This window comes from Boleophthalmus pectinirostris, unplaced genomic scaffold, assembly GCF_026225935.1.
Source record: "Boleophthalmus pectinirostris isolate CB_2022bp ecotype Guang Dong unplaced genomic scaffold, ASM2622593v1 HiC_scaffold_19, whole genome shotgun sequence".
Classification (NCBI taxonomy): Eukaryota; Metazoa; Chordata; class Actinopteri; order Gobiiformes; family Gobiidae; genus Boleophthalmus; species Boleophthalmus pectinirostris.
Window position 1 is genome coordinate 27959852 of NW_026571140.1, and position 16767 is coordinate 27976618.

Genomic DNA, 16767 nt, shown 5'->3' on the forward strand with positions numbered 1-16767 from the left:
AAAAAATTAAAATGTTAAATATTGGTTGACATTATAGAGGACGCAATGTTTACATTTTGTTTCAATTTTTTCACCCCATTTCCAAAAAGTTTGAAAAGTTTGGATTTGCTTATTGATGACGGAGGAAAGTTGTTATTTCAGTTAGAAGTCACCAATGAATTAACAACTTTCTATCTGCAAAGTTATAATAAAACATATTTCAGTTACAGAGTTTGCAGATGTGATCATTGGCAATTAAAACCTACAGTAATTACAGTGACCTTGATATTTCTAAAGTCACATTTGTCAGTTTATACCAAGCCCTCAACAGCCTCTGCCCATAACATCCAAGTTTTATAGTTATTGTCTGTCAAATTCATTTTCACACTGTGGTATCTTTAGTGGAAGCCATTTAATTCCTGGGCGTGCAGTACTTTACCGCCTCCAGCCACAGCTATTTGCTTTATATTTGTTAAAGTGAGAGTGTTTGGTCAGGCAAATTATAAAAACAAGCGGATAATACGGGTTAGCATGCGCGATAAGCCCTAATATCATGTAAACTGGCAGCAGAGATGGTTTAAGCTGGTTTTATGCTAATATTGCCAGAGTGACTGTCAGCTATGGCGAAATACAAATATCTTCAAACGCGCTTAAATCCACAACTAAATACATGAGCAAACAACACAGGCTTCAGCGCTGCATTCATTTACAACTGGACCTTTGATTCGCCACCTCCAACGCATTTAAAAAACAGAATACATGAATTTGCTTGTTGAATTTAGGTTATTTCATCATTGTACTTACAAACAGAGTATAATACAGTATAATGTGTGCTCCTTTGTACTATCACTATGCTCCGCCATTTAAGCAGGATAAATCAAAATCTATCGTTTTATTTGTAAAGCTCTTATCTTGTATGTATGTAAGTGCTTTACATAGACAATACAATCATGCCGACTCACCCAAATAGGCGTCTGTTGTAAACCCAATGTCAAATCAGTATCGGAGCTTGTTAACAGGTTCTGATCTGTTGATATTGATAAGTCCTTAGATTGAACTATAAACTATATAAATATGAGCTTAAGGTCCTATATTATACAAAATGGACTCTTGTGAGCATTAAGCCTCCTCAAAAACATACCTGGAGTTGTGTTTTGTTTCATTCACACATGTTTGAGTAACACTTTATTATGAGTGTGTCAATATCTACAAAGCTCAAAATACTCCTGATGTAACGATATCCAAATCTCTTGGTTCGATATTTTCACAATATGCATCACACGGTATGATATTTATTCCGATATTTTGGAGAGGCTAATATAATTGTAGATAGGATACTTTTTTCCTTTAAAATACCTTGACAAGATTTGGTGTGAATCATTTCTGTCATAATCCCAAGAATTAGATTAAAAAACATATGTCTTCCTGTTGTCTGCACTGAAGTGAATCATGGGATATGTAGTTCTCTGTGTTTATAAGCTTTTGCTACTACAAAACAATACATTTAAGCATTTAAGGAACATGTAATTTGATATATTGTGACACCCCGCAATATTATTGAGACTTTTTACGATACAATATCACGATATTTCGGTTATTGTTACATCCCTACTGCTGATGGCAGATATTTTTTCTAATTGTTTATTTGTGGTTGTTAATTCAAGCTTTTTTTTTTTTTCCCCTGTGAGCTGGACTAAAGTTTTGGAGTGAAGACATTCCTCCACTCATCCAATGGCTTCTTCAGTTCTTTTGATGGTATTTCTTGTTTTGGTTCTTATTCACAGTTCTGAAAAAATGGAAATTGGTAGGATGGCCAAGAAGAAGCACTAAAAATACTTGCTATAAATGCTATAAATATTCTATAACTGCTCTATGCTTGCCAGAATTCACATATATTCATTGTCTAAGCCAATTTCATACTTGAATATATAGAGACAATGTTGATTATTATACAGTAAATTAAGATGAGCTGTCCTACTTTACTCCCTTTAGAGGAATATAGTAAAAGCTGCACTTAGCGACAAAATCTGATATTATATTTACTGTATAATAAGAAGTTCATAAGTCCTGTACAGAAACACAAACCCTGGTATACCCTAGTGTGGCATATAAGATGGATACACTGTCATTTTTGTCCGGAATAAAAATGAGCTCAATAACAGAAGACCACAAAAACCTCACGTGGCATATTTCCATTATAAGGTCACGTCACCCGGGCCCAGTTTGACAGCGCCAATTAAAACTATTAACCCAATCAATATCAATACTTTTTTTTTTTTTCTCAAGTCAAAAATCAAAGCAAATTGCATGCCGAGTTATTATGCACACACACACTAATCCAATTACAGCTTGTACTTGTCAAGCGTTTGAGAAGACACTTGTGCTAATATCACATTTGACATGAATTACATTGTGATTAATTGAGAATTAGGATTGTGTGTACATGCCATTGAGCACAAAGCAGTCCTCCATTGTCACGGTGGGTGTTGCATCTTGTCTGTCACTCTGTGTCTTAGATTGTAAACACCAGCTTGATAAACGGTCCTCTGCAAAATGGTGGTTTAAACTTGTAGACAGTGGCTTCAGTGGGACAGAGAGGTTCACGGATGGATCAGTCCTGGTGGAAATGTATAGACACGATATCGGAATGTCATCTCTGCTGTTTCCGAGGAGCGGATATGTTTGTGATGTCCCTGAAGGGGTTGTAGTGCTGATAAAATATATAGATACTTGAAGCAGGGTAGTGGCTATTCAAGTCATAGTAAGTGATGTAAATAAACTCAGGAATGATGACCCAAAGTCAAAAATGTGCATTCCAAATACATAATAATACAACAAACTAAATATACAAGCATCTCTATAAACGGAATAACTCTCATATTATATTATTATGACTTATTATTATGTATGATTGTTGCTGCAGAAAAATGAATTTCCTTCGGGATAAATAAAATATTTCTCTGTCTATCTATTTATAATGTAGTGGCTTAAAGATGCAGTGTGTAACGTTTGCACAACCTGCTCGTCTCCATGGAGGTGTCATTGCGGTGCTTGGATTGTTCCACAGATTGGCATTAAATTTGTATAGCTTCATGGAGAGAAACAGGTGATGCCACTGGGCAGGTCAGGCAGGTCATGGCTATTCAAGAGATATGGATTTGAATGCAGTCTACTTGGTTATATCAAATTAAAGCCCATTCGTAACGTGATCTTAGCGTAGTAGGGTGGACTTTGTGGAGTAACCAGCAGGTGGCAGTAGAGCAAAAACTGTAAAGGTTTCCCAGCAGTCTTTGGTCTCTCTCTGGCGTGCTCACTTCCTGTGTTTAAAAAATTCAATAGGCTCTATTCACGCTTACATCACAAACCAGGAAGACGTTTGGAAAGATGCGATCACAACTTTCCAGGCCCAATTTTCTTCATCTACATGTCATTGTAGTGTTCCGTTATGTTCGGCTAAGCAACAATTACAACCACACCTCAGTTTTCATCATTTTCCCACTGACACACAACTCCAGTCCCACTGGGTACATGCTGTTAGAAGAGATGAGGGTGCATGTTTCCAAATGTCTTCCTGGTTTGTGACGTAAGCATGAATAGAGAATATAGAGCTTCCTAAATTTCTTAAACACAGGAAGTGAGCATGTCAGAAAGAGACCAAAGATTGCTTTGGAAACCTTTAGATTTTTTGCTCCACTGCCACCTCCACAAACTTTCTCCAGAAAGTCCACGTCTAAATAAAGCCTATTCACGCTTGGAAGACATTTGGAAACATGCACATGATGACTTCCTTTGGGCTTGATAGTAACTCAAATCTGGGAATGGCCTGGTTTTCTTCATCTAGATGTCACTATATTCTTTCTTTTTTTCCTTTTATAAATTGTCCATTAAATTTGTGTAATATATATTAAATAAAAGAAAGTGTTTCCGTTATGTCCAGCACATCAGCAGTTACGAACAGCTGTCTGTAAGTGACATCGAAGATGCAACTAGAAAAGCACTCAGAGAGCGCAGACCTCCGCCAAGGACTACAGTCCCCCTCATATTAATTGTGTTTTCCATAAATATTTGTCTTGTGTCTTTCAATTTGGAATATGAAAGAGGATCCGATTGTCCTTCCCTGAGTCAAATTTCATGGGGTTTGGTCAATAATTAACTGAGATATTGAGAAACAAAATTTTTGGCCCCATTTACCACAATGTTAACTAAAATTTCAAAGTGATCCAGAATCCAGGATTTCTTCCGGATCACCCCCAAAATGAAATCAGTTCTTCCTTTTCACATTTCCAACAAATCCTGAAAATTTCATCAAAATCGGTCCATAGCTTTTAGAGTTATGTTGCTAACAGACAAACAAACAAACAGACAAACGCCGGCAAAAACATAACCTCCTTGGCGGAGGTAATTAGAGTCACATCCCCATGAGAAGCTTTGGCAGGTTGTAAAGACCACTGCTACTGAATCCATGGTTTTATCACATGCCCAGTGTTGGTAACTACACAGGAAGTCGTCATCTGCATGTTTCCAATGTCTTCTTGTAAGCATTAATAGAGCCTGTTTTTTACATTTAGGCGAACTAACTTGATGAACTATATATGACCTTAATATAGCTTATTTCTCAGGTTATGTGGGCTGAGTCAGCATCACCCTGCAGTGCATCCTTCACCTTTCTATTCTTTCTTGAAACTGAACTTTAAAATGGACATCTTGTAATCGAATGGCGGGATAGTGAACTGTAAAAGTGAATGGAATTATATCGTTCCTCCTTTTATAGTGGATGAAATGATAACAATGAGAAGTCCTAACTCATCCTTTGTGCAGTTTAAAATCAATGGTAGTATTTAAAGAGGAACTCACTTGCCTCCATCGATGAGTGAACCTGTGTGCCTTATGCTTTTGTTTATTCATTTTTCCAGGTTAAATCCGGTGGCGCTGCTTGGTTTATTTTTTATTTTATTATAATTTAGTTATATTCACCCACTCAAAATGCCACACTAGATTTTGACTGTTGCACTGAATATTCTCTCTGCACTTTTGACTGCGCAATTGAAATGTTTTGCCCATGGGCACAAAGACGGCATTGATTGGGTTTAGTAGGAATCAATCTGCCCACCCTGTAGTCAGAAGGCGTTCATTAATTTCCAATTATTCAGGAAGCAATATATTTGGTCTCTATTGTTCCATTGTACTAATCTAAAATATTACAGTATCATATTATTTTTCTCTATTAAAGTTGTAAACCTTTGAACTGTTAGTATCATTACAAACTGCTTTGATTTCCCTCGCGTGTGAGACAGCAGGTCTGCAGCGTGCTTCTTTGTAGCTAAAGGCGTGGAATCGAACTATATGTATTGGGTCCCCCGGGGTTCTGCAGGTTTCCAGAAAATCAATCCTGGACTTATTAAGACTATAATGAATGTAATTTAAGAGCTATATGTTAGTAAAGAGTGGGTCAATGTCAGATATCACTTATTGGATTAGGGGCCTGTTGACTGCAGTGAGATAAATGAATGTGGGGATGGTATAAATAGTCTGAGGTGCGAGCTGCAGGTGTGAAGAGGGTTTATACACGGTGACTCATAGAGCTTTAGGGCAAAAACGCCTGAACTATTAACTAGTGATTATAATACTGATCTGGCAAATGCATCAATGTAACATGAAGAAGTGCATAAAGTGATTTTTTTCCCCGTTTTTTCAATACACTGTAAGCATTCAGCGAGTAGCCTTGTTCTTAAAGGTGCAAGGCGCCATCACCTGTTTGTCTCCTTAAGGCCGACACACACTACAGGATTTTTTGGTCTTAAATGATTTTTAAACAAAAGCGCACACCACAGACACGAGGAGAATCTTATGAGACTTTAAATCTCGGATCTCAAAGACTGCCGTGGGATATAGTTGCGGACCACAGGCTACAAATTTATGAGCACAATCTCATCAGCACTCGATTTGAGAATCTTAAGTGTTCAAAAGATCAGAGCACTGCACTTCTAGTTTAGATGCAGGTCAAACCGGTGTTATTATTATTTGTGAAATGTGGTGCAATACTTCAGATACATGATTTTTAAAGCATAAAAGATTGGTGGTAAAGTACACAGGAAGTATAGAGTCACTGTCGCTAAATCTGCAACTTCACTCTGATCAGTGCGCTGTGTGGATGTAAACAGACACATGTGAGGAACTACTCTCACCTTTTTACTTTTAAAGAATGCTTCAAACTGGATTAATAGTGATGTTTTGTGGACAATGAGTCAGTATTTACAGGGCAAATTATATGGATACTACAGATAAGAAGTGGCAGTTTAAATTTACAACTTTATAGATGAGTAATAATTATTTTCGCTGTTTACTGAGTTTGTATCTTGTGCCTCTGTTTTATTGGTTGTTACCTAGCGTTGCTGATGTTTGGTGGTTACGATCTGACAGAGAAGTTCAGAATCACTCTAACACCACACACGCGAGGAGTGCAGTGACTTCAAAATCGCACACGAAGACACAATGTCAGATCACGTCTTCCCAAACTCAGAGAGAAGCAAATCGTAGTCAGAATCGGGAAAATTCTCCTGTAGTGTGAGGCGGCCTTTAGAGAAGTTAGTGCTTTGTGTAGAATGTTCCACAGTCTGGCATTTCATATTTATTTCCATGGATGCAACCATTAGGCCAAGTTATAGGTCAGGTCTGTGGAGAGGTGACCCAGAGAGACTGGAGAGGCTTATAATAAGAATGCATTTTTAAAAGGTTTTATGCAATAAAAATTTTAATAACATACTGGGGAACATTTCAGGCAATTTCCATGAAGCTGGTAGCGGAGCCCACATCAGAAAAGTTACACAGTGCATCTTTAAATAAGAGTAGTGTTAATTCAGTATGATAATAGAAGTAAAGAATAAAATGCTATCTAAAAATTTGACCATTTACTCTTTGGCCATTTACCAAGAAGTAGAGGTCCAAGAAGTAAAAGTAAAACTGTATTCTCTAAAAAAACAAAACAAAGACAGTAAAAATCTCAAGTAATACCTAGACCTAGATCCTAGTAGTAGGCGTCACGAAACCTTTAAAAGCACTTTCAGTTTTTCAGTTTGTATGCATTTTGTTCATTTAGCATGGAAATTGTTGGTCAGCAAAAATAAATTTTAAGATAGAATTTCAAATTCGAGTTAAGCAAGACTTGTGAAATGTACTATACTTTACAAAAACATGACTTATTTCCTGCAAATGATGAAAATATTTCTTGCACTTACTTTTGTAATTGTTGTCCCAGTTGTCCACTCTTATTTAGCTGTATTTCCTTCATTAAATTCACAATAACAACATATCTTCAGCTCAACTTTCTCAGGCATCACACTCGATCCTAAAACTTACTGCAGTCCACTAGCTAGTGTACTAACTTTTGAGTTGTATGAAGGCATATTTTCAGTTACCTCTAATTAGTTCTACTTTCCAAACATGGACATTTTGGGTATTGGAAATTGGCTCCTTTACTTCCCCTGTCTCTATTTGAAATGTCAGATTGGATACCTGCCTCTTCATAATGGCTAACACTGACATTTATTCTCATTTCTCTGTGTTTTATGAGACCTTTACAGTTAACAGTACTTCACTTTCCACTTCCTAGTGTCAGTAGAAATCATTTGTGAATTTTAACAGTACCGAGCCAAAGAAATGTCTAGAATATTTAATCAGATTGTACTAAACCCTTCAAACAATATTGTCTCAAAGGCTTCTCGTCTTGACTGCTTCTGTCAAACTCATTTATCTGTCCTTTTTATGGCCTGTTTTTGTTTAATTGAATGTTGCTCGCATTCAGAACATTTCTAAAATATATAACGAGGTGATTTGCATTAGACTGCAGATTTGGTCGACCTTTGCTTTTGCCAATAATTACAGTAAAAGGCGTCTGGGTCTGTCAGTGGCGAGGATGTGGCGGGGACCTCTTTGTGCTAGGGAAAAGGTTAGCTGCGGGCTGACTCGGGACTTATGAAAAAGCCTGAGGAAAATGTCATTAGAGCAAAAGGGAAAGACACTGGGAATTAACTATTGGAAATTCAATCAGGGCGGCTTTAAGGACAGCGGGCGTGAGGCATGTTTAATTATCTGAGAGACTGGGAGACAGGGGCAGGAAATGCTAGTTTTAGAGAAGCAAGAAGGACACCCCAGAGGCAGCCTATGTACACTTCACAGTCCACTGTCAGTCTGTCTGATAAAGCAAAGTTAGACTGAAAATCTACATCGAGTTTTAACATTTGTGATGGTGTTGCCTTAAAGGTCCTATATTACACAGAATTGACTCATATTAGCTTTTAGTCAAGTTGGAATCACAAACATACTCCGAGTTCTGTTGTATTTCATTTGCACATGTTTGAGTAATCATTTATTATTAGTTTGTCAACATCTCCAAAGCTCAAAATGCACTTGATGCGCCTTGTTATGTCATGAAGCAGTAGTTTTCAAGTTAAAGGGATAGTTCAGAATTTTGGACATAAGACCTCATTTCATGTTAGCCAGAGTGTTGGAGACGTGTGGAGACACTTTTTAAATATTCCAACCAGTTCTTGTATTTGCAGAGGTCGCTGGTGCTAGGCTAGTGAATGTCAATGGCCATAGTTAGCCTGCCTCTAAAAACAGTCTTACCCACTCTACAAAGCACAAAGCAAAACTATTATTACACAAGACTGTCGATGTAAATGTCTGTGTTGATAGAATAATGTTTGAAATAAAACTAACCTTGCATCGCATGAATAGTCGCATGTTGAGGGACTATTTTCTCAGCAGCAGCGGAATTTTACTTTATCAATAAGATAGGTGCTAGGTGATATCAGTCCGCCGCTGCCTTTCTATCAGGAAGTACAACTCATTGCTGCTGCTCAGACATAAATCCTTCAAATGCAAGGTGGGTTTTATTTCTAAAATGAGTCTATCAACACAGACATTCACACAGATAGTCTAACGTTATAAATTTTTTTTTTGCCTCGAGTGCTGTGTGGAGTGGCTAAGACTGTTTTTAGTGGCAGGATAACTATGGCCATTGACATGCACTAGACTAGCAACAGTGACCTCTGTAAATACAAGAACTGGATGGAATATTTTAAAAAGTGTCTCCACACGTCTCCAACACTCTGGCTAATTAGGAAATGAGGTCCTATATCCAAAATTGTGGACTGTCCCTTTAGTTGCATAAAGATTGTCAGTTGTGGCTCTGAAATAATCCAAATGATTCTTGTGAGGACGTATGGAGTTTAAAAACACAGTGGAGCATTTCCTGTTATACCACATGACATCACATAGTGGTTGTTGTGTTTTCTGTTTGAGAGAAGATCTGAGCCTAAATATGCAGGATTTTGTATTAAATGACTGAATGAAACAAAACACAACTCCAGGTATGTTTGTGATGAGGAAAAAATTTAATCAAATCATTAATTACCACGGTGCGCACGCATTTACCGCTAAAGGCTAACAGCGGTAATTTACTTACTTTCTTTACTGGCTAGAATGTCATGTGAAAATGCCATTAGGCTGACCTACTGTCTTTAAATATGACTGTAAAGAGAAAGAATAACAATAAATGTAGCCTAAATAAACCCATTTTAAACTCAACTAGAGCCAGACCTAACTTTTATAATCAACTGAAGATTTATTTTCATCATTGAATATATCGGCTTTTATATCAGCTGTCGGCACCTACAACTCCAATTTTATCGGTTTCATATCAGCCAAAAAAAATCCATATTGGTCGGGCCCTAATAACAACATAAATCAAAAAATAGTGCAATATGAGCCCTTTAATCCCCCCAGTGTCTGATATATGCACGTGAAATATATTTGTCTAAGCTATTTTAGATTTATGTTCTGCAACTCAGAACATTAAAGATATAATGATGTAATGATAAACAATTGGCCGGTCATTTATTGTGCCTTTATTGATAGTGACAGATGTGGTTGCCAATCTGTGCCAACTGCCAGAGGTGGATAGTACACATTTACATTTACAACTTTAAATAACTTTTTCCAAACATACACTTTGAATTAGTTTTCTTGCACCATATTTCTACTTGAGTCATCTTTTTTGTTGAACTCTTTCCACCATGAAGACGACATTTGATGAACCCCCTTGTATCCTTAATAATGTGTTTTGACACCTCCGCTATATCACTAAAGACGTAATTTGACGACCATTAGAAATGGTTCCTGTTTTTCACATGTAAACAGAGGCTGCGATAGGTGGAGGCCACTACAACTCATACTAGGCTGACCAATAGGCTTCAAGGATGTGTTTTCGCTGATTTTTTTATGAAGTTAATCGAAGTAGTGTCGATTGTAGCTTACGGAAAAAAATACAACACAAAACACGTGCAAAGATTGCGCCGCACAGTTTTAAAAATAATGAGTGGACGTTTTTGGATATTTTGGATGGAATTGATTTTTATACTGTTTCTGGTGATATATATATATATATATATATATATATATATATATATATATATATATATATATATATATATATATATATATATTTTATATTTTTTTTTTTTTTTTTTTTTTTTTTTTTATGAAAATAGTACTCAGAACATGCATAAATCACATGCTGTATGTAGTTTTTTTGTTTTCGATTTTGCACCTGACCAGGTAAACTCTCATTTTCAGTGAGCTGTTATAAACCTGTAAATTAGATGAATCACATTTAAACATCCAAAAATGAATAGTTCAGAGTCTGAGGTTTCTAGAAATAACAAATATGTCTGTGTTTCAATAAAGTTTGTGAGTGTGAAAATCATTTATAATCACTGGTGGAAGTCTGTTTTCTTTTACGCAATTATTCTCTACGGGTAGCCCTAGTAATATGTGTATGGGTTGTTCCTAGTCCAAGGGGGGAAGAGTTAAAGGTGCACTGTGTAATGTGTGTGTGGCCACAAACTTAAGAATCTCCATAGAGACCCAACTCACAGTAAGATGTTTTTAAGATATTTTTTGAGTGATAAATAGCACGTTTACTAAAATAAATGCAAGACAAGAATACCACACTGTGGATAATTTAAGCCAAAGCATTAACATCTCCATGGAGACAAACAGGTTACGGACCCTCTCTAGAAAAGTTACATGGAGAACCTTTAAGTAACAATACTCTTTCTTAAGTACAAGTTTTGGTTACCAACTTTAAGCAAGTGCAAGTGACAAAGGCTTTATGCTATCAAGACTATTCACATGTTTCTTTTATTTTCAGATATGATTTTTTCTGTTTACATTTTGCCTGTTCTTTGGAAATACCACAATCTGATATTTGGTGTTTTGCCCATTATGTTGTAACATCCATACAGCACTCTTACACTTACTCTCTTTAAGCAGAAATTTCCTTATTTTTAACTCTTACCTGCATCATTTCATAGACCGCTATCACACACATCATTCTTACCATGGCTGGGTGGGTAAAATGTCTTGCTTAAAGTCTTGACTTGCTGAAGCGGTGATAGAACCACTAATTCTCCAGTAATAAGATGACCTGTGCTGCTGCCGCTCCATAAGGCTATTTGAAAGCTCTCATTTCCACATTTAATAGCACAAACCAAAGTTGGAAAGGAAATGATTAATTATGCATAAATCCTGGTACCTTTCGAGGCGAATAAGGTTTTGGATATTACAGCTGTCTATAATAAGACATCTCTCATCTATCAGCACATTTAACTCACGCTGGGTACTGCCCTTCGTTCAGGACAGTATCGGTGACACAGGTTTTACAGCCCCAATAAACGTCACAGTGAAAAGCACAGTTTGTCCGTCCTAACTCCTGCATGGTGTTTTAATTTGCATGTGTTATTGGTTGTCATTGTGCAGTGAAACGTGACTGTATTTACCATGTGTTAACTCCCTTCTCCCATCAATAACTCGACCCAAAGTCAAAATTACCCCTAAATAAAACCTTACAATCCACCCTCCCCTCTTCCTATTTGTTTAACCTGCTGATAAAATCCTACCGCTGCTTGTTTAACACTGGATTTGGAGTCAAACAGTTGAGTGTGACAAGCTCTAATTGCTAAACTCTCCCAAAGCTAAAAGAATAGAAGCGCGAGTGCAGAGAGCAGAGCGGCTAACATGGCTCTGTTTTGTGCTGTTCTAGTCTCAGCGGCGCGTCACGTTTCACCTGCCGGACGGCTCCCAGGAGAGCTGCAGTGACAGTGGGCTGGGAGATCATGAGCCTGTGGGCACTGGCTCTCTGCTCACACACGCTCTTCCTCTGGTGCAGGCAGCTGATGACTTCTACGAGCAGGCCTCCCCCGACAAGAGGACTGAGGCGGACGGCAACTCGGACCCCAACTCGGGTGAGTCCAAGAACTACACATGAGTATTAATACATTTCAGTTCATGTTCAATGCATGTGCTGGTTAGCAAATCTTACATATTTTATAAAAAAAAAAACAAAAAACAATTATACACTACAGTATGAACCCAATAGTTCTTCCACACCTTTTCCTCCCTCCACACACAAACACCTCTCTCTTTTCTTACCTTTTTCTTACCACAACTTTTTTCTGGTTAAAACAGTAATTATGTTTTAAAACAGTAAACACTATACATCATGCTGGATAGTTTGGACTGCTTTTTGGAGGATTTTTTTTATTTTTTTTTGGTTTGAAATTTTGGTTCCAAACCCAAGCATAGGACTCGCTGCCTTCTCTAGATTAATATCATGAGATGAGTAACATTTCTTTCAGGACTACTTTCCAATTTAGTTTTGAAATATGAGGTGCACAGGTTGCTGGTTTCATAGAAATATGATATTAGTATATTTAGTTTAGTTTGGTCTTTATTTGAAGGGACACTACAGAGAAATTAAGATAAGATTGTCAAACTTATCGGCTGTCCATTTTCATCATTGGTGTATGAAAAAAACAACAACAACAGCAACAGAGAGCTAAGAGAGATAAAAATGATAAAACTATGACTGTAGGCAGACATTGTACACAGACATCCTCCCTGACTTTTTTGATCAGTATCATGAAGCGATTTCCCAATGTATGAAATGTTTAAGACAAGTTTCGTGTACCATCATTTCTTCTCTTCACTCCAAACACATACCAAATGGAAAATATCTCTCATGCATCTGAACATTGTTGAGATCACATATTCTCAAATGTCTATAAGTGAGGTCACATGGCTGTTCGTGTCGTGAATACGTTTAACCTTCTCACTGTAAGTCAGTGTTTTATGACCAACTCTTTACCAGATAATAAACATTGATATTACAAATGCCTTTATGAGTAACACAGTGTAGCACGTATCATTTCATTTAGAGTCCTTCTGTCGCTCAAGTAGGTTTGGAGTGGCTGTACACTAGCGGGTCATTCATTTCTTCAGTTAATCAGCTTGACTTGTTCATCCCTCCCCGGAGCAAACCTGGCTCTCCCACTGGCTCCTCACCTATTTGTGAAACTCATTTGATTTATTTAGAGATGATTTCCCAGTTGGACGTGGTTGGTGCTTGGCTTCGAGATGTTAACTTCTTCACTATTTCTGGTGGGAACGTACATCTCCGACCCACTTTTCTCATTTTATCATTAAGAGGTGAGGCATGCGCGCAGATCAAGTGCATAGCCCCAAGGTCAAAGCCGACGGTGCCTGCCTGCTGAGGGTGGAGCGCCGGAGCAAGTGGGAGTAAACTAAAGAAATACAACCTAACTCAGGCTGAGGCTCGGAGACACTACACACAAATGACCTGAATGCAATGGTGAGGATGAACCATCTGAAGGAACATTGGTAATAGTGAAGTAACGAACACCTTAAAGTTTGTGCCTTAAAGGTGCACTGGGGGGAGTTTACCACTTGCCTTGAATGTTCCATAGTATGGCATTAAACTTAAATTTAATACAATTACAGGTGTTTTTATTGCTCGTAAGCTAAAAACAAACAAACAAACAAAAACATGCATTCATACAGGTTAATATATCCACAGATCTGACCTGTAACTTGGCTTGGTGGCATTACGGTTGCCATGCTTAATGTCATACTATGGAACATTCCAGGCAAAGCAGCAACATCTCCAAGGAGACAAGCTGGTTGCGGACCATCCACCAGAAAAGTTACACAGTGCACCTTTAATTGTTTTTGAATGAAATACAAATACTATAAAATGACCTAAAATGTGATGTTTGGAAATTGTAAGTTGTAATTGTAAGTTTGCTGAAAGAAAAAATTTAATGTGTTGGAAAATTATACAGTTATTCAATGTTTTGTTTAATAATAATAATAATAATAATAATAATAATAATAATAATGCATCCGTTTTATATAGCGCTTTTCTGGACACTCAAAGATGCTTTACAGAGCATTATTTATTCACTCCATACCCGCTAGTGGTAATTTTAGTTATGTTGACAATTCTTAGACATTCAATACAGAGTACATTCGAGTCTTTAAAAAAAAAAAAAAACTTTCTTATTTCTTAGAATGAAAGTTTAAACATTATATCATAGCTGTATAGTTCATCTTAAATATTTGAAAACTCAATGGATATATGGCTGGAAAGGTCACTCAATTATTAAGTATGTACAGTATCAAAAGTGAAGCAAACAGCCTTCTTAAATACTTCAAATGCCTTATTCTATTTTTTTAGTTGAAAGTATGATTTTTACACTGCTAGTGATATTGATAGTCACATGACGAGATGAAGTCCTTTGAAATTATATGAAAAGGCAAACGAGAACACACAGTAACGTTTGGTGAATCCTACACCGAGTTCATATCCTTGCATGAAATGTTTACATTAATAATAATGAATACGCTCTCATTACGTCTGGTACATGCAAATGAGAGATGAAGCGAAAGCACTAATGTTGATCCTTTTCAAGCCCATGAAGATATGAAGATACGGTGAATTAGACTCCTACACTTATATTATACTGTTATTGTGCACTTCTCTGAATGTATTTTGTCGTCAGTCGCTTACGGTTGGGGCTCTTGTTGACAAGGACAAATATGACATTTCTTTATTTTCTGGTTGAAGTGTCAAGTGTCCTTTTAGTGCGCTGAAAATAACCATATCTTCATGTAATTCATGTTTTGACAATGAGACTGTTACGGCCGTAAATGAAAGAGCATCTTCTTCTAAAAGACTCGTCACTAATTAAACTGAATTAGAAAGGTGCATTTACAGCAGGCACATTAGAGCAGCGTGAGAGGTTTATTTTTAAATCTGATATTATGTATACTTGATACTTATGATGATAGATAGATGGGGCTTGTGTACTGAATCAATCCAGAGTAGTTCAAGTAGAGTTTGTGAGTATATTTGATAAGCCCCACCTCTTCATAGTGGCATTGCAACATTTCACAGATTTTTATTGTTTGATATTTTAAACTTCTTTTAACTTTATCATTATGTTATTAGGTTCTCACATAAAACATCGGAAGACCAAATGAACCTTATTGGACTATTACGCTCAAAACAGCCAAGTGGACACAACCCTTTATCATTGTTCTGTTTACATCTCTAAAGATCAAAATCCTCTGTTCCACCTTGTGATGTCATGCAGCGGTAGTTTTCAAGTTAGCACCTACTTTTTACTTGCCTGGAAATCCAGAAGGATATTTCTCTGTATTTTTTATACAGCTCCATATCAGCCGCTGGTACAGCGATGAGTCTGGATTTGTCCAGGCAAACTTTTTACCTTTTGTTCAGTAGAAATGGGCAATTCCTAGCCAGCCATTTTGCAATTTTTTACAGCATATGAACGCGTATTGTGTATTACAGGCGGGTAGTAATTACACACGGGTAGGTCAGGACTAAACCAGGTCTAATCTTGGACTTAAGAGAGAAAACGGCGAGCAGTTTGTCCGCAAAGATCGGGCAATTGCCGCGTTTAACTCTGTGAGGTGCGGAGCTGAGCCGGTCCTTTCTCCTGTGGTCCCCTCTGAGCCTGCCCCGATAGTGAGTCCTGTTTCACTTCTGGCTTAGTCCTGGTTTAGTCCTGTTTTAGTCCTAGTTCAGTCGTGGATTAGTCGTCCTCTTCAGTCCTGGAATTAGTCCTGGGTTAGTCCTGGTTTAGTCTTGGTTCAGTCCGTGTTTGATATAAAAGTTTGATATAATCTCGGGTTAACGGGCAGGTGCGGTCCTGTCCTGCGCGGGTGCGGTGTTGTACTAGGGGTCTCCAAAAATGGACCCATGCGGGACTCTGCGCTGTTGGGCTCCATTACGGAATAAATTAATCTTCAGTTTGTTACATAAAGAAGGAGGGAAATAACACAAGGACGACAGCAGCAATAAGTTTTAAGAAGGAAGTAAAAAGGGTTGCACCTGTCCTGTGTGAGAAAAGTGTATAAAGTGTGTGTTTTACAGCCTTAAAACAGATATAATAATTGTAAAATATAAAGTTGATAGGGTTATTTTTAGAACGTAACCCCGCGATAAACGAGGGACACTGTACTCTCACCTCACAACCTGTGCACATGGACTCCCACTTGTCCCGACCGGGACGGAAAACGGAGAATTTCTTGTACAAGTCATTGTTAAATGCGCATTTGTGCTTCGGTATGTTGCAGACTGACGGACTGTTTGTGTCTCGCTCCTTCTGAGTCACAGACGCTACGAGAGACGCTCAGTTTAATGCCCCCAATGAACGATACTGAAAACCCGGACATTTGCATCACTTTATTAAAAAAAAAAACGACGCGGTCCGTTTTTCCCTGGACATGTCCATATTTTGCGTCCTGTCCGGGGAAAAACGGACGTTTGGTCACCCTATGTGTGACGTCAAACTCAAGTACCTGTCTGGGTCCCTTTTGTGGCACAGCACAACTGTAAACAAA

The 16767-nt window shown here is 37.6% G+C and overlaps 1 protein-coding gene across 2 annotated transcripts in view; it reads left to right on the top strand.

Annotated features, from left to right (window-relative positions):
* Nucleotides 1-16767, top strand: part of LOC110172956 (protocadherin-9) — a 337830-nt gene that overhangs the window by 237464 nt on the left and 83599 nt on the right. For both annotated transcript variants that reach the window (XM_055154638.1, XM_055154639.1), the window contains one exon: nucleotides 12083-12284. In XM_055154638.1, the coding sequence (XP_055010613.1) occupies nucleotides 12083-12284 (202 nt within the window). The remainder of the gene's footprint in view (nucleotides 1-12082; nucleotides 12285-16767) is intronic.